This window comes from Ambystoma mexicanum, chromosome 3q (genome assembly GCF_040938575.1).
Source record: "Ambystoma mexicanum isolate Mex_15411 chromosome 3q, UKY_AmexF1_1, whole genome shotgun sequence".
In the NCBI taxonomy this organism is placed as follows: Eukaryota; Metazoa; Chordata; class Amphibia; order Caudata; family Ambystomatidae; genus Ambystoma; species Ambystoma mexicanum.
This window is the reverse complement of record NC_090926.1, coordinates 1,005,695,990-1,005,721,808: the sequence shown is the minus strand read 5'-3', so window position 1 is coordinate 1,005,721,808 and position 25,819 is coordinate 1,005,695,990. Positions and strand designations below refer to the sequence as shown.

The following is a 25,819-nucleotide window of genomic DNA, read 5'->3' as shown; positions in this document are numbered from 1 at the left end:
TCGCACGCAGACACTCTGCGCCAGCCGCTTGCGACACTTTTCTGCGAAATTCTATGAATTACCCTGTAAGTTTCAGGTAAATCCTGTCTCTGAATCTAATGAGTGGACTAATACAGTGAGATATATGGGGGTTCGTGTGAAGATAGGTTCCCTACAGAGACCATACTTGGCGAGCTTTGGTGTTTCAAGAGAAATAAGGAAGACCTGATTGGTTTTATCACCTGCAGTTCTAATTATAAGGTGCCTGGACCGGATGTGTTGTCCGTGATGGTATTGAAAGGAAATCTGCCTTTTTGGGCAAATTTTCGATTAAAAACCTTTAGGAAGATCATGGTGAGAAATAAGCTACCTGCCTCATGGCTGACCTCTATTCTTGTCCCTATTCATAAAAAAGGACCACAGGCTAACCCAGTTAAATACTGCCCGATTGCACTACTGGATGTGACACCAAAAATGTTTCCCTCTTTTTTGTTACGTGATTTCTTTCATGGGCAAAAGGGGCTGGGAGGTTAGATGCCCACCAAACAGTTTTCACGTTGGGAACTGGGAATAATGCTAATGGTTTTGTCCAGATCATTTTGAAATTTGAAGCTAGGGTACAGTCAGAGCCTGTGTTTATTTCATGTATAGATTTTTAGACGGCTTTCAGTAGTGTTGATTAGGAACCTTTGTGGCAGAAGCTTTCTAACTGGGGCTGCCCGAAAGGTCTCCTGAGTATGATTATCACTCTGCATACAAATTCATCTGTCAGGATAAGATTGAATAGCAATGGCCCGTTGCCAAGCATGATCCAAAGTATTGGCAGCCTTAAACAAGGCTGCATGCTAACTTTGCTCCTTTTTAATCTTTTCATCTCTGACATTTCAGATGCTTTTAAAGATACATGTTGCTTCCCCCTTATTTAGCAGCCAGCAGGACTAATTACCTTCTATATGCTGATGATCTTGCTCTGTTGGACTTTACTCCGATTGGTCTGCAAAGACAACTTGCAGATCTGTCAGAGTTTACGAGATGCAATAAATTGACGATTAACATCGGCAGTCTAAGGTTTTCCAATTCAGAGCTGGCATCAAACGACATTATAGTAAATACATGTGGTTTTTGGAAAATTCTATTATAGAACAGGTGCCTAATTGTGTTGGGATTCTACTTGTTTGAGTGTCACAGTCACAATTAATCCTTCCTCCAACAAAAAGGCCAAGATTACTTCTTTGGCTCGTAGGGCTTCCCTTATTAACAAAAAATATGGTTATTTTTTAATGGCCCCAGTGGTTGAGTTTTATAACAAGAAAGTTCTCCCAGTTATTGTATTTGGGGAGGAAACCTTACCTTTCTACCCAATGGTAAATTGGCTTAAGCTTGAAGGCTGGTTTTGGAGAAGGGTATTGTGACTGCCTTCTGGGGTCCGTGCAGCCGTGCTACTATATGAGTTGGGCCTTCTGCCTATTGCGGAAAATATGTCTCTTCCTTAAATTAATGTCAGATGAAAAACCCACATTATGGTGGGAATTGAAACAGATCGTGGAGGAGAAAGCTTGTGCTTCACTTAACAAATGGATTGTAGACTGCAACGACATTATGGTGAAATATGATGGGGACTTATCTTTACCGCAGCCTACCCCCCATCTTGCAAAAAAGAAAATATGGGAGTGGGATTGAATTTTTATCATACAAAAGGTAAGTAGGCTTACGTCATTTTTTGGAGTGCTCCTTGACGTCAGATCTTTGGGTGTTTTACCAACTTATATGTATATGTTTCTGTGCTCCTCTTGGAGATCTCCATTTCTGAGCCAGCGGCTTAATTTGCTTCTGACGAGAGACATTTAAGGGGCATGTGAGAGGGTAGAGCGAAGGCACAGGCCGTGTAGGTTCTGTAACTCTGTGAGCACTATTGAAACCATCGTACATGCGTTATTGGAGTGTGAGTTCTTGAATGATCCATATCTTAAAACTCCATATGCTGGTTTTGTATGGAAACAAATCATGACATCTAGACCACATACTTGGTCCTGCAGTTGATAAAGTCCGAGATTGTGGTTTTGATGCCCTGCTGAGTGATAAATTCTGTAGTGTCCGGGTAAGCAAAATTGCAAACAGAACAAGTGCCGCATTTATGGAAACCTTTGGTTGCTTTTAACCATTCCGACCGTGTAGGTTTAGGATTAGCTATATACGAAGGGCAAAGTCTATTTTTCAATGTTTGCGCCCTAGTCTATGCTATCGAGTGTGTGTGCCAAAAAGTGTACGTAGGTAGCACGATTAGACAATTACGTACCCGTATACGTGAACATCTGAATAGCCTTAGAAAACAAGAGCATTTACCTCCATTGGCCATTCATCGGCAAGTAAATCACCAAATGGACAATGTCGATAACATTAGATTTGTTGGCCTCAAGAAGGTTACTATTGGAAAAAGAGGAGGAAATCTCAAGCTTAAGTTAAGGCAATTGGAGGCTAAGATGATATGCAAATTACGCTGTGTTCAACTCGGTTTGAACACGGACAATGAGATGCATGTTTTTTTGTAACTGTGTTCTGCATTAGGATCAATTTGAGAACACTTAACTGACTTTGAATCATCATCTTTCATTAACATTGAGGCCTTATTGAGACCCATTTCTTCACCCAAGTTTTTACCTAGATATGGATGCAGATACCTATGCTACTATCTATTGTTACCCTTTTTTCCAGTTTATATTCTATTCATTTTCAATGCCTGGGGCACCAAGTGAAATCCCCGGATTTCAAAGTGTTTTCCATTTTATGGTACAGACATTCAGCATGAATAATTTTTTAGGGCTACCTTTCAAATCAATACCCTCTTTTATTTAACCGTCTATTCAAAAAAGTGACTTAGGGCTATCACATTAATATTTATCCCGTATTATCCAACTATCCTATGATCCAACAAGTACTACTCACTATTACTATTAGACATCTTGAATGATGGCACATCAAAATATATTTTTTATTTACTGCCACCATCAACAATAACTTGTTATACTTATTGTTAACTAAGATTTTGACCATATGTGTGACGTCGCGGCCGCAGCACGCATGCGCGTGATGTCACATGCAGCCAATGCAGATGCACGTGACGTCACGCGCATGCGTGTGATGTCAGACGCGGACACAGCGCTTTGATTTTACTCGGGCAGCGAAGCTGAGCGATCGTGCTCTTTGCTGGCTGCCTTTCTGGGATTGTTCCCATATAAATTCTGCCTCTGAGGTAAGGACAACACCACTAACCTTTCCACTGGTTACTTTTAATATCTTTGAACATGCATACTCTACCCTTTCACCATCTTGGGATCAGATATATTATATATATATATATATATATATATATATATATATATATATATATATATATATATATATATATATATATATATATATATGTATTTGATTTCTTGGTATTGGCACCTCTTTAATAAGGATTTTCGTATTTGACTGACTGGCTATTGTGCCAGCATCTGTTATTCACACAGGTGAGAATCAATCCTCTCCAATAGGTATCACAACAATCATTATGCTGTCTAGTTTATTGATATATATTTTTGCCCACAGGCTATACAATCAGTGTTTTTGACATCTTTTCTAGGCACTTCAGGGTAAGAACATGTACTCTTGACTTATAATTTCATACATTCAATAATGTTATAGAGCTAGTAATTGGTAGTAAGCAATTTTTCATTACTAATCTAATAACCTCCTATATTTCCTTTATTTAGAAAGCATTTTCCCTAACACTACCATATTGGTGAGTTTCAGCTTATCTCCATAAACACTAATTGACACTAACCGTTATGGGTCTCAATAACGCTTTGAAACTATAATACCTGTGCGGACATTAACTTGACTAATTTATGTTTTATGTTTTATGTATTAAGTCAGATCATTGGATTTACTTACCTTTACCAACCGTGTGATTATTTTACTTATTACTAATCAAGCCCCTTGCCTTGCGCTAAAAAATCTATCTCTTATTCTCCTTCTCCTGTTTCTGCCCCCCATGACTGCTTTTACTCATAAATTGGGTATGTATACATGTTTTGTATACTTGATTTGTTGGAACACTAATGATTTGCAATGTTCTTTTGTATGAAAATACTGTGTGTGTTTCATATTACTGTCTATAATGTACTGTTTCGGTTTGCAACATTTTGTGATTTAATTCTGTGACATACTCGTATACATCAACATGCACAAATGAACCATTACACTATACTCCAATCCATTGTATTTTGTGATTGTAACAATAACAGCCTTGATAACGACCCAGTGGTCGAAACACGTGTCGGCTGTGTTTGGATTAAATCACCTTCTCACACACTGAATGGCTTTCTCCAGTAATATGATTTTGTCGTTACGTTGGATATAGTATATTGCTTATTATAATTTAGGTCTATTTTGCGCATGTAGAGTGCACTCCATATTCCAAAAGATTTCTACTCTGGGGTTTTGAGGGGAATCCTTTGTGTACTCTTTGCCGCATTCTGACAGGACTAAAGTAAGTGGAGCGCGTCACGTCAGTTTTCCCCCAAGTTCTTACCTTTTGCAATCCTGAGTTTAGGAGGAAGGTTGGAAATTTACCTCCAGCTTTGAACTGGAGGTACATCTGGTCACTTTCCGCCCATTTACGGTGCAATTACCATGTCACTATTACCGCCACCGTATTAGCACCCAAAATGCCCTATTAGGTACAATTAATCCAATGGAAATGGGGATTTAGCGCCTCGCTCCCAAAATCGGGATCAGGCACTAATAGTGCCAGATCGAGTTGCGGTAATGCAATTTGCATTGGACGGTATCCCGGTAGATTTATCGAAGTGATTAGGGACCCTCGTCCCCCCCAGCCTGCAAAGTCTCGTTCAGATACGTTAAAAAATATGAAAATTATTAAGAAGACAAAAAATTAAAGTTGCGGCCTACTTCCCATTCATTTTCCCCTAGACAATGAAGGTACATTTTTGCGAAAACGATCAGCCCAAACCACTGGACACATTGGGACCAGGTCTGAAACAACTTGTGCATGACGTGCTGACTCGCAATCCATGCGTGGTTTGGGGTTATTCCGTGCAGTAGTTATTTAAATATTTGACTGAGAAGGGGTGCCCCCTTCTCAAAAATGGGTGTTATAGCTTTCATGGTGCATTTCAGGATCACGGTTTTCAGAAATGAAAAAGCCGTCATCTTGTTTTTCTCTCGATGCGAGAGATATTTGAGGTTATAGCCGAGGATATGGGAAAATGAAACGCAGGAAAAAATCTATTTGCAGGTAAACAAAATATGCAAATGCCATCAGGCTAGAGGTGGGGCAAAGGGTGTGGCTAGAGGACACCAAGTGAAATTTAGAATTTGGAGGGGGTCTGCGAACTGAGTTTGCAAAACTAAGCTTTCTCAAAGCAAACTGCGTCACGGAAACAGCATGTGTTGTGGGGAGAAGGGAGAGGGCAGGAGAAGATAGAGGAAACCATCTGGGGATTGGGGGGAGCTGGTACAAATGAGGGGGCACTTGGCGAGGGCCTGGGTGGGAATGAAAGCATTTTCTTTTTGGGCATTTTTCTGATAGTCGCTGTGATATTTGAGGCTATAAAGGACTATTGATAGCCAAGGGTATGTGTAGTTCTGAACCTGTGGTTACAGTTTTCTTTTTTTGTAAAGATATTTTTACAGCTATTGTGGCGCTGGTGGTGAAAAATCATTGCCCATGGTCAGTGACACTATTGCCATCCTCGTCTCCCATTTATGCGGTAACCAGAACAGACCCTGCTTAGCTTCAAAGCAAGAAAAGGACTCTGCCTCCTCACGTCATGTTGCCCGATAAATGAGCCAATGTTACAAGAGCACTTAAAGAAACAGATCAGCCCTTTCCTTGCTTTTAAGCCAAGCAGGGTCAGTCCTGCTTTGAAGCTAAGCAGGGTCAGTCCCGGTTACTGCATATATGGGTGACTGAATTGGCATCCATATTACTCTTTATTTTTAAACCATGCTACTGTCAGCCCATGAAGGTTTTGCAATAAGAGACCATTTTTTGCCTTTTGCTGTATTGCATTCCAGTATTTGTAGTCTCCTAGTCAATAATAAAAAATAAAAGAAAGATATTTCTACAGCAGAAGTGAGTTTCTCATCCCTGCAGTAACTGGGACAAACCCTATTTAGTAGCAACAAGACGAAGGTGTCAGCACCCTAAGGCCATGTTGCCTAATAAAGTAGCCCACCTAACAAGACCACTTAGAGAAACATGGCCTGAGGGGGCCAGATCCTATCTAACCTTAAAGCCAAGCTGGGGCAGTCCTGGTTACTGCATGTATGGGAGACAGTCCACAGTCCTGAATGCTGTGTGTTTTCCTAGTTTTAAATATCTCATAACATACAGCATCCACAATATTTTTTTTAAACCATGCTACTGTCAGTCCTTGAATGTTTTGCACTCAGAGACAATTTTTTGGCCTTTTGCTGAATTGCCTTCTGGTATTGCACACCAGATCACCCCCAGCTTCCGCCTATCCTCAGCACTTGCCTCGACACATCCTCGATCCCGGAGGCTCGCACTTACCAGACATTGCACTTCACCTGTTGCTCACCCATGAGCACCACTGCACCTACCTCCTAACCCCCTTCCCTTCTGCACTTGCACATTCTGAACACTCAGGGCATAGTAGGTGTGTTCCCCCCTAATGTATTTAATATTGTTTATGTATTTTAATGTTTCTCATTCCCATGTCCCCTCCCTGTTGCCCTGTGGGTGCTTTGAAACAGAATGTACTTGCTATATGAGCACCTAACAAGCAAACAATAAATAAATAAATAAATACATATTTGTAGTCTCCCAGTCAAGATGGGGGAATAATCCCACATTTATACACTTTTTGGCTTACATAGTTCTATAAGGATTTATATATTTGAGTGACACTGTGGTATGTTTAATTTTCAAGTTATCTTTATAAAGCAGAGTATTGTTGGAAGCCAGACATGGGGGTGAGGAGGGGAAATGATGAAAGGGCAAGTACTTCATGAGTATTTGCCCACAATGTGGCAAGAGAGTTAGAAATCCTGGACACTGGTGCAGCTATTTTCCCCTATTCGAGGCTGCTTTTCAGGGCACAAGTAAAGGACACAGTTGGGTGGACAGCGTAACTTTTCTTCAGAGGGCAGATGCAACTGAGGTTTTTTGAGGTTAGCAAGCTTGCTCAAGTATTTGGCTGCAAGTATTTTACTCAGGTTGTCATGTTCCCAGTGCAGACGCTTACTCACAAGACCACAATCACTTGTTTCATATTGGGATTTAGTTTTTCAGGGAATAATTCACAGCAGATTGCTTGGTTTAGAAGGTTAGCACCTTTTATACTTTGCCAGCATATTTGTTGGAACATTTCCTCTCTCAGGTTATTTTTCTGGTGTTCATTACTTTTTTTAAAAGTCAAATACTATTTTGTCTTGCACACTTTTGTCCAAGGAGGAGGTCTATTGAAGCACATTTGTCTATTTCACTTTAAGATATATGTTCACTTGCTGTGCATATATTCATGGGTGCCAGCTTTTGATTTTCACGATGGGGGAAAAAGTACCTGGGCATGTGTTATTTTTGCAGCTGGTCATTTTTTTCCATTTGACGTGCTGCCTAAATGCGGTTAGATTGGGTTGTGAGATGTATCACAACAGTCACCAAGAGACCAGCCATACAACAAGGGGCTTGTAGCACACTGCTTAACCAAAGTCAGAGATCCTCTGCAAATAATTTAATCGCACAGGGCATTAACTAAATTCATTGGGAGTTCTACATACATACTTTTAAAAAATAGATATTTGTACAGCTACAGTCACATCGGGTGTGAAAAATCACTGGTGACCCGGGTCTCCCAACCATTCTGTAACCAGAAACGACCCTGCTTAGCTTCAAAGCGAGGAAATGGTCAGCCTCCTCAGGACATGGTGCTTAATAAGCGAGGCTCTTTCTTCACTTTGAAGCTAAGCAGGGTTGGTCCTGGCTACTACAGAATCAGTTTGTGATTGATGAACGTCTTTGAGTGATGGGACGCAAGTGATTTAAAATATAGAGTGGCCGTGCCAAACTACCATGGCCGAAAGCCATGGCTAGTTGTCTGGTAGTGTTTAGCTGTGCCCACTGACCATGGCCCAAGACCATGCTAGTGGTCTGGAAGCGATCTAAAAATCTATGGAATAACAAAACCCTTGAAATTCAAGGAAAAAACTTTAGTTGCATGGATGTTAAGGTGAGAACTTAATACAACACAACCCCTGAAATTCTGGTGAAGCCACCTTAACTTTGCACCCACTGTTGCACAGCCTATAACCACAATGATGACATCACAGATCACTGGCCAGTTTTGTGCCAAAGTCCGTAGCAGATGCAAAGTTTTGTGGTGTTACCGGTTGCGTGTCTCCATGTGTGCTTGTTACCCCCAGATAATCAAAGTGCATGTGAATTGTTTAAGGGAAAATTTTACACATATGTGGTAACACAGGATGTAGTAACACTTGAACTCTTTTCAAGAATGTATTTGATGTTCAAAATGCAAGGTCAGGAACACTTCAGTCTTCCTTTTAACCTCTTTTCATTCCGATACCGTAATTCCACCCATGACTTTGAAGCTAAGCCCTGCTGGCCCATTTTCCACTTGAAGAACACTCCTGCAGCAATCAATCCCATTTTAGTCCTCCTGATTGTTTGCCACTCTCCAGTAAATCATGGTTGACTGTGTTAGATGCTTTTTGAAAGTGGATGAAGCTCACCGCTTGGTCGTGGCAAATAAAAGAAAAACATTTTTTAGGGCCATGGACTGGGCAGTTCTGAAAAGGCATGTTTTACCTCATCACACGCATGAATGGCAGTCAGCAGCATGGATGCACCCGTGGATGGACGGTAGATATCTCTGTGTTTTGTTCTTAATGAGTTTCCCAGAAGAAATCTGAAATTGAAGGAAAATGTATTTGTTATTCTGCGGCAAAACATGTATAAATCTAGGGCCATATTTTCCCTGCTGTGCTTACTCCTTTTTATTAGTCTCTGTTATATTAATTTGACTTTTTCCATAACATTCTGAAATGAGGTAAGCCACGCCAACACAGGTGGGGTTAGTGCACATTTATCACAAGTTAAGTATATCTGCGACCCCCAGCCTTCAGCCTCCAGAGTTCTCCTGATCTCCACCAAACGGCCAGCAGTGGAATCACAAACCCCTCGTCCACACACATTCCATCCTCACATTCCAACACCACGGAGACACATCATAACACACCCGATAACGCATCTCCCTCTCTTCCATCAACACCTTCTTCCTCTCACCAACACCACTTTGCCCAAGTTCCACACCTGCCCACCTCTGACCCGCACAGTTTGCTTCAAAACATCCCCCACTTCAACGGGGTCTGAATATAACGCATCACTCTTCTTTCTCACAACTCCCAGTGAATCACGTTTTCGCACAACACGGCTTTACGCCCTTTCTTTTCATTTTCATTCTCAGCCCTCGCAGGACAAGGCCGAGGTGTTGACAAACGCAGGTATTTGGCGATGAAGGGGTCTGCGGCATAGACTGGAGTGGACGTTTCATCCTCCTGTCTGCGGCCGCCAGGTAAGAAGTTAGAGTTTGCTTGCTGCTCTGCACTTACTGCCCCGCCCGCACCTTCCACCCTCGCTTTTCACGTGCTCTTGCCCCCTCACCTGCGTGGCCTCTCGCACTCCTACCCTACGCTGACTGCTGCCTCTGCGCATGAGCTGTAGCCCACCTTCCCACAAAATCCTCGATTGCACAGCTCCCTGCGCTCATGACCGTGTGCTCCGCACTTGCCTCGCTCCCAGCCCACGTGGGTCTTGGTTGCGTGTTTCTCGCAACTTCCTGATCACGTGTCCTTGCTTCCTCTCGTGATCCATGCTTGCGTTCCCCATGCTCCACGCTTGCCTCACACCCAGCCCGCGTGGCTCCTCGCAATCTTGATTGCGTGTTCCTTGCTACTCCCTGACCACTTTTCCTTCTTCCTCCCCCTGTGATCCCTGCCTGCACGCCCCATGTTCTATGCTCGCCTCGCTCCCAGACCACATGGTTCCTCGCAATTCTTGATTGCGTGGCTTCTCGCAACTCCCTTCATGTGTCCTCGTATTCCCTGCCTCGCTTCGCCTGTGCGGTACTTCGCATTCCTTGACTGCGTGGTCATCGCATACCCGCGCACTGCCTCGGGTGCCCGTGTGGTCCCTCGCAATCCTTGACTGCATGGTCCTCACAAGCTCCTTACCACTTGTCTTGCAACTTCTTCGTGTTCCTGAGTACTTCCACACATCCCCTCCCCGCCTTCTCCCTAGTGCCCTCTGTTTCTGCCTTGCCTCTCCTGATCACTGTTGTACTACTGCCCTGTTCCCTGTTTGTCTTGCTGTCCTGTTCTCTGCTGTTTCTTACCTACCTAGGTCTTCGCTCTTCATTGCTGTTGTTTCTTCCCCCCCTGTTCTGTTTACACTGCCTGTATCCTCCTGTTTTTTTTCTTTCCTCATCTAGGTCCGCTTTCACTGTTCCTCCTGTGTTGCTACCTTAGTTTTGTATTGTATATTGCCTTACTGACTGCCCTGTCCTATAGTGTACTGCTTTGTGTTTTGCTGCACTCTTCCTTCCATCAGGTTATCATCTGCTAATTACTTTATCCTTGTTGTTCTTGGTTGTCTTCTCAGAAATCGTTCATGTAGCAAACTGTACTACTACTACTACCTGTGCTCGTACTGCTTTGGCCAATTGTCTACCTTTGTCTCATCTCTCCTTGTTTTGTCTGCTTGCACCCCTTATTGTGTCCTTCCCTACTGTCTCTCTCTGCCCCCCTCCCCTCTCAACCCCCCTTTTTTCTTCTTCTCTCCTCTCCCTACCTACTCTATGGTGCTCTCTGTTTCTCCTATCTTTTCTAACTGCTTCTCTCTCGACTATCCTGCTCTCCTCCCTAAATCTGGTAGGAAGAAATTTAAAAAGGACATCCTGGTCTCCAACCCAGGCCTCCCTATCGCTGACACCTATACCAGTGCCTCCTCCAGGCAAACCCTCACCGACATCCTCTTTGTCATGCCTTCGCCAGACCTATGGAGTCTTCATATGGTCTCTCTGCTTTCTCCTTTCTCTTCTTCTCACATTAACGGTGGCACCCGGTGGGAGGCCCTCCTGGCCTCCTTCCATTCCTCTAAGGTCATTATTAATGTTTACCTGAATGGTACTGTCTTGGTCCAAGGCCCTCAGGCCAACCTTCTCCTCTTTGATAGATGCTTTCAGCGCCTCATCAATTCCCTTTCTACTCCTGCTGTTCCCTCTCCTCCTTTGGCTTCCTTGCCTCCCCCCACTATCTCCTCCTTGGCTACCTTGCCCTCTCCTTCTTCCTCCTCTGCCCCCCCCCTTTGGGCTTCTTCTACACCTCCACAGGGCATACCTCTGATTTGTACCCCTCCCTGGAAGTCTTTAAAGGACGGCAACCTTCTCCATATTGCCACTCTCAACTCTCACTCAGCTGTCAAACACTCCTCTGACATCTGCCGCCTCCTGCAAGAACTTGACCTCGACGTCCTCGGTCTCTATGACTAAAAGATCCTTCCTCTCGGTGCCCAGATCCAACCGTTCCAGCGGGGGGGTAGGCCTGATTTTCCCGGAGTGGATTCCTGCCTCTGTCATTCCCACGCAGGCCTACTCTTCTTTCGAAAGCCTCGTCAGCAGGCTGTCTCTCTCCTAGCCATTCCCTTACTGTGGCTCCCATCTATCGGCCACCTGGTCAGATCTCCTCCTTCCTCTATGAGTGGGCAGACCTATCCTCCTGTCTCTTGGTCTCGACCACTCAACTCCTCCTTCTTGGAGACTTTAACATCCACCTGGATGCTTACTGTCCTTCCTCTAGACTTTTTTACAACCTCTGCGACTCTCTCTCACTCTCCATCCACCCCTCTGCCCGACTCACTCTGCAGGGCACACTGAATGTTCTGATCTCTTCAGACCTTCCCCTTTTTATCCCTCTCACCACTCCCCTCTCCAAGAGTGATCACTTTCTCCTTTCTTCCCATCTCACTCTACCCCTCAGTCCAAGCCAACTCCATTACTACCACCTACCTTCTTGGTCATCCGACCCATGAAACGTGTGTCAGTTGATGCTTTCGCTGCTACTTTCTCTCCTCCACAGCTTCGGCTGACTCAAACCTTGACACAGCCCTTTCCATGCTCCACTCTGCTATATCTGATACTCTTGATGTTCTTTCCCCTGTTATGAGGATCCGCTTGAAGCCCAAAGCCAAGTTCAACTCCTGGTATGACTCAGACCTCATCGCCCTTAAGCGCAAGTGCAGGGTGGCTGAGAGGAAATGGCTTGCTTCCGGTACATTCTCTGAAAAACTGGCCTGCCGCCTGCTCCAAAGGCAATACCGGATCTCTGTCCGCACCAAGAAGAGAACCCACATCCAAGCCTGCGTCTCTGCGGCATCTAACAACTCGGCCAAACTCTTTAAAATCTGCAAGGAACTGGCCAATCTTGCTGCAGTCTCTACCTCTCCTGTCCCCTCCCAGACCCTCTGCAGGGCTCTGGCTTCTCATTTCATCTCTAAACCTCAGGACATCCTGTCCTCTCTCTCTTCCTCTCCTCCTCACTCTACTCCCTGTGCTTCCTCTGGCCCTTCTTCGGCCACTTCTCCTCCCTCCTTCTCTGCCTTTCCCCTGTTCTCCCCGACAAGGTTTCTAGACAAGTCTGATCTATTAAAGTCTTGTCTAAGCAGGTTCACCCTGCTCCTCCAAAACCATCAAGGACCACATTTATACCCTGGCTCCTGCTCTGGATGACTTCTGCAACCACTCCTTCACCACTGGAATCTTCCCTTTCCGTCTGAAGCACCCCCTTGTGCACCCTCTTCTTAAGAAACCATCTGACGACCCGTCCTGCCTGGCTAACAATCACCCAATCTCCATCACTCCTTTCCTGGGCAAACTCCTGGAAAAGCTGGCCATCTCGTAGCTTAATCTCCACACTGAATCTGTTGGCTGTCTCCATGATCATCAGTCTGGCTTCAGAGCTGCCAGGAGCACGGAAACTGCTCTCCTGAACATTCGTGAAGACCTGCTCTCCAACCACGATTCCAATACCCCCTGTGTTCTCATCTTGATCTCTCTTCTGCCCTTCACACGGTCAACCATGCCATCCTTCTCAACCACCTCCGTGATAACCTAGGTATCACCAATCAGGCCCTGTCTTGACTGACTTCTTTCCTCTCCAATCGGCCCTCCCTGGTCCAACGTGGGTCCTCCCTGTCCTCTACCTCTACCTGTGGTGTTCCCCAGGGGTCTAACGTCTATCCCTGGCTGTTCAACCAATACCTGGCACTTCATACCCACTGCATTGCTGCTCTCTGCACAACTTTCAGCTCTATGCGGATGACACTGAGCTCATGTTCAGGCTCCCTTCAGCTACCTCTTCTCCTTCTCTCATCTCTGACTGTCTGATATCCAGGGTTGGTGTGCCACCAATGATCTCTGCCTTAATGCCAGTAAGACTGCGATTCTCCTCATCAGTGCACCTGCTCCCTCCTTTCCTGTCACTCTTTGGCCGGGCTCACTTGGCCCTCTTCCTGCTCCCACCTGTGAGGCTAAAAACCTCTGGGTCATCTTCGACTCCACACTCTCCTCCTCTCCTCACATCTCAAAAGTCACACTACCAGCTGCACCTCCTCCGAGTTATTCGTCCTTTCCTCTCCTTCCCCCAGAAGCTCACTGTCTCCAGAGCTCTCGTTCTCTGTAGGCTGGACTACTGCAACATCATCTTACTTAATCTGCCTGCCTCTACTCTCCGCCCTCTGCAACTCATCCAAAACAGGACTGCGAGACTTGTCCTTGGCCTCAAGCCCAGGGATTGTATCTCTCCAGGACTGAAATCTCTGCACTGGCTACCAGTGGCTGCAAGGATTAAGTTCAAAACCCTCTGCATTGTCCACATGGCCCTCTGGGGCGTTGGGCCTCAATACCTTCAACTCTCTCTTACTAAATATCTTCCTTCTCGAGCCCTTCGCTCATCCGCCTCCAAGTCCCTCGGGGTTAGACGCTTCTCCAAGCAATGAGTTGCTGGTAGATTTCTTTCTTCGGCTGGGGCCTCCCTCTGGAACAGTCTCCCTGCCTCTCTGAAACTTTAGGAGAATCCTCTCCAGTTCCGGAAGCACCTCAAAACCTTTCTCTTTGCCTCTGCTTTTTCTCCCCCCTCCCCTGCTGACCTCCTGGCTGAAACCAAAACTGCACTGGTAAGCTGAATACACTCTGTTCTCGGGCCCAGGTCCCAACCCTGCCAGTTGCACACATACACTCAGGAGCTGTTTCTGTGTCCCTACAGCCCCTACCTGCACCTGACACTTGATGTCTGCACTTACCCTTTCACTTGCTCACTTGCTACCACGTGGCTGCACTTCTTATTTATTGCATTTATTGTTTGTATTTATTTTACTGTTATCCTATGTACTGCACTTCCCCCTCCCCTTTCCCCACGCACTTTCCCTTTCCCCCTTCCCTGCACTTGCGCAATCTCTTTGTCACCTGGCCTAGTAAGATCCTTGTCTCATTCTCCCCTCTGTTCCCCCTCCCTCGCCTCGTCGTGCCTTGAAACACTTGTGTATAGGCAGGTTATAAATGCCATATCATATCATATCATATCATACCTCCTTACTCCGATCAATTTTCTTTGCAACTCCTCCACCACATAATCAGTTTCCCTCGCCCTCTCCAGCCAGGGATGTGTCACTTTGGTATTGAGCTTTCGTTCCCTCATTAATTCAAAGGTACTGAGACCTGTAACTGCATGAGCAAACATCCGAAGGACATACAGTCTCCCTCTTCCACTCACCTTCTTGTCTCTTCCACTCATACCTATCATCCTTATTGCCTCCATGGCTGATCACCCTCTCTATCATCCCATTGCACTCAGGGTGATATAGCACCATCCTCTTGTGCGCCACACCACACCTCCTGAGAGGTGAGGAGAGTATTGGTAGCTGTCATTTGACCAGGAAATTGATAGAAGTTTGAGAAAGTGCGTGGGGTGTTGAAAGGCAGGTAAGGAAGATATTGCTCGAGCCCAACCCATGGTGAAGGTGGATAACGACTGCAAGGTCTGGGATGAATAAGCCATGGATATGTTGGGTCCTGTTTACATGGGAAGTGGTTGTGGGATGTTTGTTCTTGTCTTGGTGGATATTATGTCAAGGTGGACTGAATACAAGGTTGCTAGGGGAAGTTAATTGTGAGGTGGTGGTTGAGTTTCAGAGGGAAGGCTTGCCCTGCAGTATATGGGAGGCAGTGTATTGGAGGATGTTTTGGGGAATATTTGAGGTGGTGTGGTGCACAAGAGGACAGCGCTATTGGTCCAGCAATGGAATCGCAAACCCCTCTTGTTCACACACATTCGTTCCTTCCATTCCATCACTGCAGAGATGCTTCATAACACATTCCTTTTCTGTTCTTTCATATTTACCAGTACAAATGTTTCCTGATTGGTACTCGATTCTGTTTTGTTCGACACAAATAATTTCCTCCAGACCTACCAATTTGGATTCAGACTCAGATGCAGCATGGCGACAGTAACCATACAGGTGGTCCAGAGCGCTCTCAACAACCCTCATGATGGCGACCCCTGCCTCCTGGTTGTACTCAACTTCTCGGCTGCTTTCGACACAGTAGACTACCAGGATCTTATGGACACCCTAAATTGGCCCATGGGGATCAGCAACCTTGTCCTACGTTGGTTCAAGTCCTACCTTGCAAACCCCAAGCAGTTTGTTCAGATGGACTCCACTAGATCACCAATGCTACCGGTCACCTGTGGAGACCCGCAGCATTCCATCCTCTGCCCAGTGATCTTCAATCTATACATGGAACTTCTGGGAGCTCTCCTAGCCATGCACACCATCCACATCCACTAATACGCCCATGACACACAGCTATACCTCAAGATCAACTCCATCAAGGACATCCATACAGTCAACACCTGCCTCTTGCTGATCCCGTCTTAGATGTCCAGTGCATATTTGAAGCTCAGCCCCTCCAAACCCCTCCAAGACCAGATTCCTACTCCTCTCCAACAACACCAAACACCTAGACATACAGACCTGGTTATCAACCGTGAACTCTGAGGGCTTCACACCTGAGCTCACCTCCTGCTCCAAGTCCCTTGGGTTCCACATCGAAAAACACCTCTCCCTCAAGACACACATAGCTAAGAAAACTCTGACAGCTTGGTATCAGCTCTCCCTCCTGCGAAAGGTCAAGCCGTTCCTCCCTCTGGACAGCTTTAGATTCACTGTTCAAAAACTGGTCCTATCCCACCTGAATGGGGGCAATGCACTCCCAGAGGCCCTCCCTTTATCCTCCCTTGTGCCCCTGATAAGTGTCCTACATGCAGCCGCATATCTAATCAAGGGTATACACAGCCTTGATTAGATATGCGGGGACAACCACATCACCCTGGCCCTCATCAACCTTCATTGGCTCCCACTGCTTGCATGAATCACATTCAAGTCCTGCTGCATCATCTATAAGGCAGTCGCCCTCAAGTCACCCAGCTGCCTCATGGAGAAACTCAGCATCTCTGGCTGACAGTGCAGCACCAGAAGCCAGGACACGTGGAGACTTGAAATCTGCCACTGCAAAAAGGAAAGGACCAGAAAACAAGCCTTCTCTGCCTACGCCCCAAGACTATGGAACATCCTCCCCGTTGGCATCAGACTTGTCCCTACGCTCCAACAATTCAGAAAATAACTCATGACCCACCTCTTCAAGGATACTCTCCTCCTCAACACCTAGGACATTATGTCGCCCCTCTCACCACCTGTCTCGCTAGACGCCACCCACCCCCCTCCTCACTACCACCGGGTACAGCAGTACCCCTCCTCTGTATCCTACCCCACGCTGTATATCTGTTCTGTTGTTACCACTGAAAAGCCTGCCGTTATACAACTGTAATGTTGTACTACTGTATAAAACACTCTATCATCTATCTGTATTGGTGTATGCCTCTGTTAAGTGCTCCATGGCTTCTCGGAGCTAGGTCTGTGCTCAATAAATACAATAATAATAATAATAATAATAATAATAATAATAATAATAATAATAATAATAATAATAATAATAATAATAATATCTAATTTCTGACCTTTTGTAATGAAACACATTTCAAGGCACATAGTGTATGAAAATCAGTACATTTCCTGCTTGTGCCTATGCCTGTGCGTAAGTATATTAGGCTTGTCCTAGTCCCATTAGCCTTGAAGCATTTGCCATGGTCAAATCAGCTCTTGACAAATTAATATCATTTTGGTCTATCCTTGAAAACTCTGACACCAAATAATGGAACCAACTCAGAAAGATGGCAAAAGGTTTCTGTTTTAATATCAATTGTCTAAAACAGGGAGTTAAACCACAGGGACAGGCACTTTCTCTTACCTCCAGCACGTTGCCAACAATATTAACTGCTGATGGTGACAGTGACAGTGACAGTTTATGATGCCCACACCAACCTGAGACAGACTTCTAACCTATGCAGGCCTTGATGGACTTCATGGACACCATACAGAAGTTGACTACTGAGGTCCTGGAACTATGCCTGGAGAATGCTAACCTGCGGCAGGTGGTAACAGTCAGGGAAAACCTACCACAGGAGGTTCCGGAGTTGCCTCAGCTGGACAAATATATGATGGTTCTCCCAAGAAGCTAACATAATGTATTGACCATTGCACCATACAGTTTACCTTCCTCCTCCACCAGTTCCTATCCGACCGATACAAAGTGGACTACATGATTACAAACATGTCTGCAAAAGGCTTTGTTTGGGAGACATCCTTGGTCACATCTGGAAATCTGGTTCTGGACAGTTACCCCGCCTTTGTCAATGCATTGGGGCAGTGTTTGATCGTATAGAGACCACCCATACCACCCAGGAAAATCTGGATTTTCACCAACAAAGACTTGATGCCTTGACATTTGTGACGAATTGTTGCCAATTAGCAGATGAACAAGATGGCCTGAGGAGACAAGGCTTACTCTATTGAGAAGGAGATTATCGGATGACTTAAAGGACAAGCGAGCTTGGGTTCCATGGCCTGCTTCCTTCCTAGACCTTCTAACAATGGTCTTACAATTAGAAAAAAGCTCCAAGAGTGGAAGGCAGAACGTAGGAGACACTGCCTTCCAAAAATTACTCCGGAAAACCTTATGCCAATGTCCACTCTAAGAATTTACTCATCAGAACCAATGCAGATAGGGGTGGCACGAGGCCCGCTCACAGAGGAGGAAAAGAGAAGGTGGAGAACACATGGTCCATGTAAGTGTTGCGGAGCACTGGGACTTCTTGTTGAAGAGAGTTGTTAGGTGTTTCCATTTTAATGTGGATCTGACTGCTGTGGGTGTATTTACAGCTGTGCATAACATAGTGTGTTTCAATTCACTCCAGATGGTTCAGCACACTCGTGATGGGTTTGTAATGGATTGTTTATCCTGTCTCCAGAGGAACCTGTTAACATTCGTTATTGTGTGCATGGCTTAAGAAGGGCTCTGCTGGCTATGTGAGTGACTGTTAGTCGAGCTGTTTTATAGGAAATAAATACGTCAAAATCTCACCTTGTGTCAGGTGTGGTTGAAGACTTAACAGGTGTCCTATAGCCCTTGGAAAGAGGTTGGGAAATACCCTCTCCCATTCCTAAATGGGCCTCTGGCCCCAGAGAACAAGGGCAGTCCTGCTTTAACCAAACAATTTACTGAGACAGACACTACTCTGATAGTACTAAAGTTCCAGATAAAACGTTGTGACTGTGTGATGGTTCAGCTGCCATCTTTAGTTGATGCTGGAGCAACATGACTGTTTATGGATTGACATTGCACTGCCTAAAATCATATACCGAAATAACCCGAGCGAGTCATTCAGACCATCGAGAGAGTAGACGGCCAACCTTTAAGCTCTGGATAGTAACAGAACAGACTTAGTCTTTGGCCATGAGGATCGGACAACATTTCAATAGTATAACATTTGATCTCATCAGCACTGTCACTGTGCACTATCCTGTAATTTTGGAGATGCTGTGGCTAAAGAGACATAACCCCTTAATTGATTGGAGAGCCGGTACGCTATCATTAGGCTCAATATATTCTACTACAAAACACCATCAAGAGGCCCCTACCCTGAGACAAGACTCAATAGGATAACCTTAATGCAGCTAATATCATAACTGTTCCAACAGAGTACCTGGAATATTGTGATTTATTCATGGAAGCCGAAGAAGCCGAATCACCTCCTCATTGAATTGCCACAGGGAGGAGAGCTCAGTGGCAACGTGCTCATCTTGGAAGCAAGATGACTCAGGGTCACACAGGTTTGAATCCCAGGTCCGTGCTTAGAAACCTCTTTGGTATTAAGCATGTTATGAAAAACATATTGTAAGATTGCACCGTCGACCTGATGCCACTATACTATTTTGTTGTATGTATATTCTTTCAGTTGGAAAAGCAGGCCTTAAGAGAATAACTTGACGAAAGCCTCAAGAATGGAATTTTATCTCCGTCCCAGGCCCTGGGGGTGCGTCTCTATTCTTTGTTTTATAAGAAAGACTAGCAGAAGTACCCATTCTCTGAACGGGTTCTGTAGACAGACATGATAACACTGATCCTCTAGGTCGTGTTTTGATTCGCTTATCAATTGATGTGCTTTACACCGTGAAGTAAACTGCACTGAGAATGGGCATGTGTGGCTGGCTGACATACTGCAGAGCAGATGAGGGAGTGAGCCAAGAGCTGGTGTGCTGCTGCATACTGGGACCTTCTGTGCTCTCTCCCCACCTGTCGCCTCACTCTGGCGTGGTGCAGTTAGTTGTGGTGGATTGCGGTGGAAACCGTGCATCCTCGGGCCTCAACCTCCAGTTTTGTTCCTTGTGTCGGTGCCAGTCCTTCTACGACCACATTGATGTCATGCCTTACAAATGCCCAATAAATAAAATAAATGTCATGTAGCTATTATTGTCCGAAGGGTCCTAACAGGAACTAGGCTAAATGTGGTGCAGATTGGTGAAACGATGTGGAATTGTATAAGGAACAATGCTTTGCCACACACCCACAAACAAATGTTAACTTTTGCAGAAATATGGGGAAAGGGGTGGGGTTTTCAAACGTCATGTAGCCAGTAATGTGCGGAGGGTTCTAGCAGGCAACTATGCAATATTTGGTGCAGATTGATGAAACAGTGCAGAATTGCATAAGGAACACCGCTTGGCCACAAATCCCACCAGAAACAAACAAATCTTGAATTTTATATATATAGATAGATATGAATTAACTTGTCTGGACTACAGATTCCTGAATAAAATATTGGTCAAAGATAAATATCCACTGCCCTTGATCTCGGAAAGCCTCCTAGCTGTCCGTGGGTCCACCATCTTTATCAAATTGGATATTGGAGGAATGTATAATCTTGTCCAGATTAGGGCAGGTGATGTGTGGAAGATGGCTTTCAGTTGTTTGATTTGTTGCATACTGTGCAATGCCATTTGGCTTGAAAAACACCATGGCTGTCTTCTAATGTTTGGTAGATCGCATATTTTTTGACCTGCCATATTGCTCTTTAATCGTCTACCTGGATGATATTCTATTTTTTTCTATAGACCCCAAATAACACATCTTGCATTTGAAGGACGTACTTTGGTGCCTGTGGATCCACAGTATGAAGGTCAAGCCAGAGAAGTGTATGTTTATGTAAGGGCTGGGTTTTACCCTCTCTGCGGACGGTATCGAGAAGGACCTCCGAACAATCTCTGCTGTTATACACTGGCAGATGTCTGTCACTGTGAACAGGTCAAACAATTCTTGGGACTTGGGAATTTCTATAGGAAATTAATCCATGGTTTCTCTGTACAGATACAGCTGATATCACGATTGCTGACCAAGAACTATGTTTGCAGATTCTCTTGGACGGAGGAGGATGATCGGGCATTTTGCCAGCTTAAAGTAGCCTTCACAAAGGCACCTATACTTCGACAAGCTGATACCACTACGCCTTTTGTGCTAGAGGCAGATGCCTCAGACATGGCCATGGGAGCAGTTCTTCTTCAACAACAGAACGATCAGTTGGAACACCCTATTGCATACTTGTCATGGACACTGACTACCAGCAAAAGGTGATATTCCGCATTGGAAAAGGAATTGCTTGCATTGAAATTGGCATGTCAGGAGTGGCGGCGCATGTTGCTTGGTGCTTGCCGTCCTGTGGAATTCAGGACTGATCATAAAAATCTACAAGCATTACAGAAATGTGATTGTACAAACAGCAGACAGGCCAGGTGGGCCTTCTTTTGTCACAATTTAATTTCCATATTATTTACATCCCTGGATCCAAGAATAAAGTGGCCAAAGTCTTATCAAGAAAAGACAAAACTTCCTCTAGAAGCTATACTGATCTTAATCCTCCCGAATTTCTGCTAATAGGCAGAAGTTTTGTTTTTCTGGTCCAGCTTTTCTTCCAACAAGTTTTATAGACCAAGTTTGGGTATTCCTCTCAGTATTGACATGGAACAACTACAAGAACATCACGGTTATCGTTTTAGGGAAAAGTACTGTTTCTCCCTACTAAACATTTGCAACAACAGGCCCTGCGACTTAGCCATGACTGGCCTGCAGCCAGACACTGAGGGAGAGAAGCAATTTCCAACATCGTAACCCAGCATTTTTAGTGGCCCCATTTGGGAAAAGGACATGATCGACTATGTTCTCACCTGTCCGGTTTGTGCTCAGTGCAATAATTCCAGTCAATTTAGCATGGAAAGTCTCCAGCCCATGGAAATCTATTTCAACAGACTTCATTGTGGTCTTGCCATCCTCAAGAGATAGAACTGCCATTATGGTCACAGTGGATACGTTAACAAAGATAGCTCATTTTGAGACTCTAGAGAAGATACCAACAGCAGTCTGACTTCATGGTTTACCCAAGTGCATTGTTACTGATCGTGGCCCGCAGAATACATCTAGATTCTGGAAGCAGTTATGCTACACCTTACGTATCAAATATAACCTTATTTCTGGGTACCATTTGCAGTCTAATGGTACAATATTTATGCTGCTTTACTACTGCTGCTGCAGACAATTGGACCTCACCTCTTCCAATCACAGAATTTGCATACAATAAATCAGCGAACTCTGCCACCAGGCAGACAACTTGGTAAAGGTTTTTCATAAGATGCCATTTTATTAACTCAAAAGTGTTTGACAAAGGCCTCACTGTCCCTACCTTCAAGGAAACTTCCCTGCCTATCAAAATAAATTAAAGGAAACACTCTAACAAAAGGAATCTGTCCCTTACACTATACTTACAACAAACTTATAAACGGAATATATGGCAACTCAAATATAAGAGAAATAACAGTAATGTACAACATAAACACAATAACTGTTTCTCCTTGTAAACGTGGCGAGATCCCCTTCCCTAGATTTAACAAAGGATTTTCGATCAACAGCTCAAAATAGTAAAGTTCCATCTTGCAACAAAGTTCTAATGATAAAGTTCTTCTCAAAAGGACTCTCACTTGGATTTCGAACAACAGTTCAACTAGACAAGTCTTTATCTATCCACTTAAAGCAAAGAGTCCAACATAACGTCTTCTTGGGAAACAAAACACTTCTACAATGTATCTGTATCAACAACAATGTTTTGTCAAGATGATTCCACAACAGTTCACAAAATACTTTAGTGGTCTTGCCACTTCTTCTTCGCAGCCTTTAACCACAACACAGTACTTCAATAAGTTCTTCCTGGTTCACTAACCTGCAAGGACTACCACTACAAAGCCCCTGACCTGGTATACTCACCTGCCAGGACTAAAAGCTTCTAACACTACTACAAGTGCTTCTGTGGTAATGTGTACTTCAAGCAGGTTAAGCTAATTCTTTTCACTTTCACAACATCAAGTATTGACTACATCTTCTGGAAAAACATGAGGCACATTGGTGCTGCTTGTTTCACACTTGTGATTGCCATATGCAATGCAGGTTGTGCTCATCTCCTTCTGAACATATTCTATCAGAAGGGCTGTTCTCCTGCCACTCTTGTTTTCCCACTCTTACATTATCCAAATGCTGATAATTGCTTTCTATCACAGTTTCTCCTCTTTGGCTTAGACAATGCTTGTTTGGATCTTTTCCAACTATTGCCTCTTTCTCTCTTTGGCAATAGGGGTTACAATTAGCTTTCTTCTGAATTGTCCTCTCTTGACTATGACAATGATGGTTCTAGTCAACTTGCTTTAGTATTGCCCTCTCTTGCCGTTGGCAATAATGGTTCACGGTAACTTTTTTTAAAGTATTGCCTTCTTTTGGCTTTGGCAATTACTTTGACTTTTATAAATACAATTATAACCTTCCTGACTGTTCCCAAAGCTCTTATTCTGCCAATTTAGCTTCTTTGTATCAGTTTGGTATTCAAAGTTACTCTTATTCTGCCACTTAACGTATTTACATCCATTTGGTATTCAAAGTTATCATTAATGGCTAGCGGGTGATTACGGAGCGTTCCAGAGTTGCACAATAGTAGTAAACTCACTGGTTGCGGCATACGCGTCTGCTCGCTCCGCTGCCACAGTTCCACAGTGCCTTCTGCTCATCCGCTTTGTTTTAGTGGCCCACGCTGGTCGGGAGTGAAGCATTCCTCGCTCCAGGGACACTCCATTGCTCCCCTGCCACCAGAGCACAAGTTACAATGGGGAAAGCTTTTCAAAATAATGCTTCATGCGTGCAACCTCTTCATTCAAGACCATCAAAGGGGGAAGGTTTCCACAGCAACGCTTTCTGCTGCACAACCTCCGCATGCAAGGCCATCAAAGTTGAAGACTCACTCAGGACCATCATCTGCTATGGAAATATCAGCGTCTGCTTTTCTTCTTCTTCCTCTGCTGCCACTGCAATGTGGAGTCTCTACAGGCACTCCACCTTCTAATTCTCCTAAAGGTCTGCACTTGAGGGGGCCTTATTAACTTAACAGTCCCACTCAGGTGTGGGCCATTAGAACCACTAGACTGCACTTTGCAATCCAGTGCCTCTGCATCCCTCTTCTTTGTCCCAGTACTTTTAGCATTGTGGGAGCTGAAGTCGCCAATGTTCAAATTAACCTTTTCTTTCACAGTTTCAATTTTACAGTAGGCCATTAAGATTGTAGTGTCTCTGGGAAAGTTAATGAAAGGTTTTTTCCATTCCTCCTGGCCTGATTCCTCCCCACACCCATTTGATACACCCGTAGAACACCATCCCAGGGTCAGGATCAGGAAGCACCTGCCTTTCCCTGGGCACATGAGAAGGGTCCCAGGCCAGGTTTTCTGGGGGAATCATCTCTTATTCATCACAGGAAGCTCAGATCACAGAGTGTAAGGATGCAGAAGTAAGGCTCCGACACAAAGGTGGCATAGTGTTGGTTATGAACTTTCATTCACCAGTAAAATGGTTGGCAAACTGCCACTCTGTCCCTAAAGTTAAGAGGGGTTTCCCTGCCTCAAAGAAAATAAATGAAACTGTCAGGATGTCAAACAAATAGTCTGTCACTGTTGTGCCTCAAACTCCTACTTCTGACCCTAACACTAATAACCTAAATATAATGTGCAAGGGTGTTCTTTTCCAAACTAAATTGTAATTACAGTTCTTGTCAACAGAATAGTTCCCAATGTCTCTGGTGGTCAAAATGACAAAAGAAATGTTCTAAAATATGTTACTCCAGGGATTAGGGATTAGCTCCTCCCCTGGATTCATTTTGGTTCTGATTTAGTAGCTCGTCTCCTCCTTAACTGTTTCCTTTTTCTTTTCTTATCTCCTGTATTCTTAGATTTTCATATGGGTGCACATACCAGACTCGCAAGGCTCGCAAGAATCACAAGGCTGTGTAATGCCTGCTTGGTATACTCTCCTGCCAAGCATATGTTTTCTTCTGATCTGTCTCTGTTGCTTTCAGGGTCCCATACCCTTTTATTCTGGCTTTCATATTGGTGAGGGTCCCAGATGCTCTTATTCTCTTTTCTGCACTTGTTCCCTGATACCTGCCAGAAGTCTGGCACCTCTTGGTCCGCCCACATACCTATTTCTGTGGTTTGTGTCTTCCAAGCTGTCAACTTTTTATCTTTGGGCTGGAGCGTCTCTTCAGTCACTTTCGGGTTCCTTTTCTTCTCTTTTCCACCAGCCTCTGTTTCTTTTCGGCTTTGATCTGCCCAGTGGTTTGTGCAGTCAGCCTGTGAAGTAGCTCTTTCTCCCTGGACTACATTTGCACTTCCGTTTGCCTCCGTGCATGGCGTCACCTGCTGTGGTCACCTGTTTGCAGGCTCGGCGTGTCCCGGCTTTCCTGGGCGGAGGATGGCTCTCTCCATGTTGGTTTCCTCCTATGATTTTGTATTTCCTTTGACCAATCAAATACTGTGAGTGACTAGCCAATTCACTCCAGTTCTCTAAAGTGATCTTCATACTCCTGGTCATCTTCTTCTTCACAGTACTTGTATTGGAGCAATATGGAAAGATATTGGTATTTTCATAGCTGCTAGTCAGGTCTAATATAATAGGTTGGTTAACCTTATAATAGCATGTCTTGGTACTGGTAAGAAAGAGGGAAGGTTTGGTATGGGGAAGAGAGAGGGTCTAACAGAGAGGAGCTATACTGCCTTCTCTGGGAATGGTTGTCCCTAATCCCATAAGGGGCTTCCTCTCTGTAAAGACCGGAGGGGGTGTCTGTACTTCTGCCCTCTATTTGGTAGGGTAAAGGCACAGAACACCCCAGACAGAGCTCTCAATTTGGAAGCAATGGACGAGCA

At 44.6% G+C, this 25,819-nt stretch overlaps 1 protein-coding gene across 3 annotated transcripts in view; it reads right to left on the bottom strand.

Annotated features, from left to right (window-relative positions):
• Positions 1-25,819, bottom strand: part of LOC138583174 (alpha-N-acetylgalactosaminide alpha-2,6-sialyltransferase 2-like) — a 722,246-nt gene that overhangs the window by 163,746 nt on the left and 532,681 nt on the right. For all 3 annotated transcript variants that reach the window (XM_069655168.1, XM_069655170.1, XM_069655169.1), the window contains exon 8: positions 8,837-8,936. In XM_069655168.1, the coding sequence (XP_069511269.1) occupies positions 8,837-8,936 (100 nt within the window). The remainder of the gene's footprint in view (positions 1-8,836; positions 8,937-25,819) is intronic.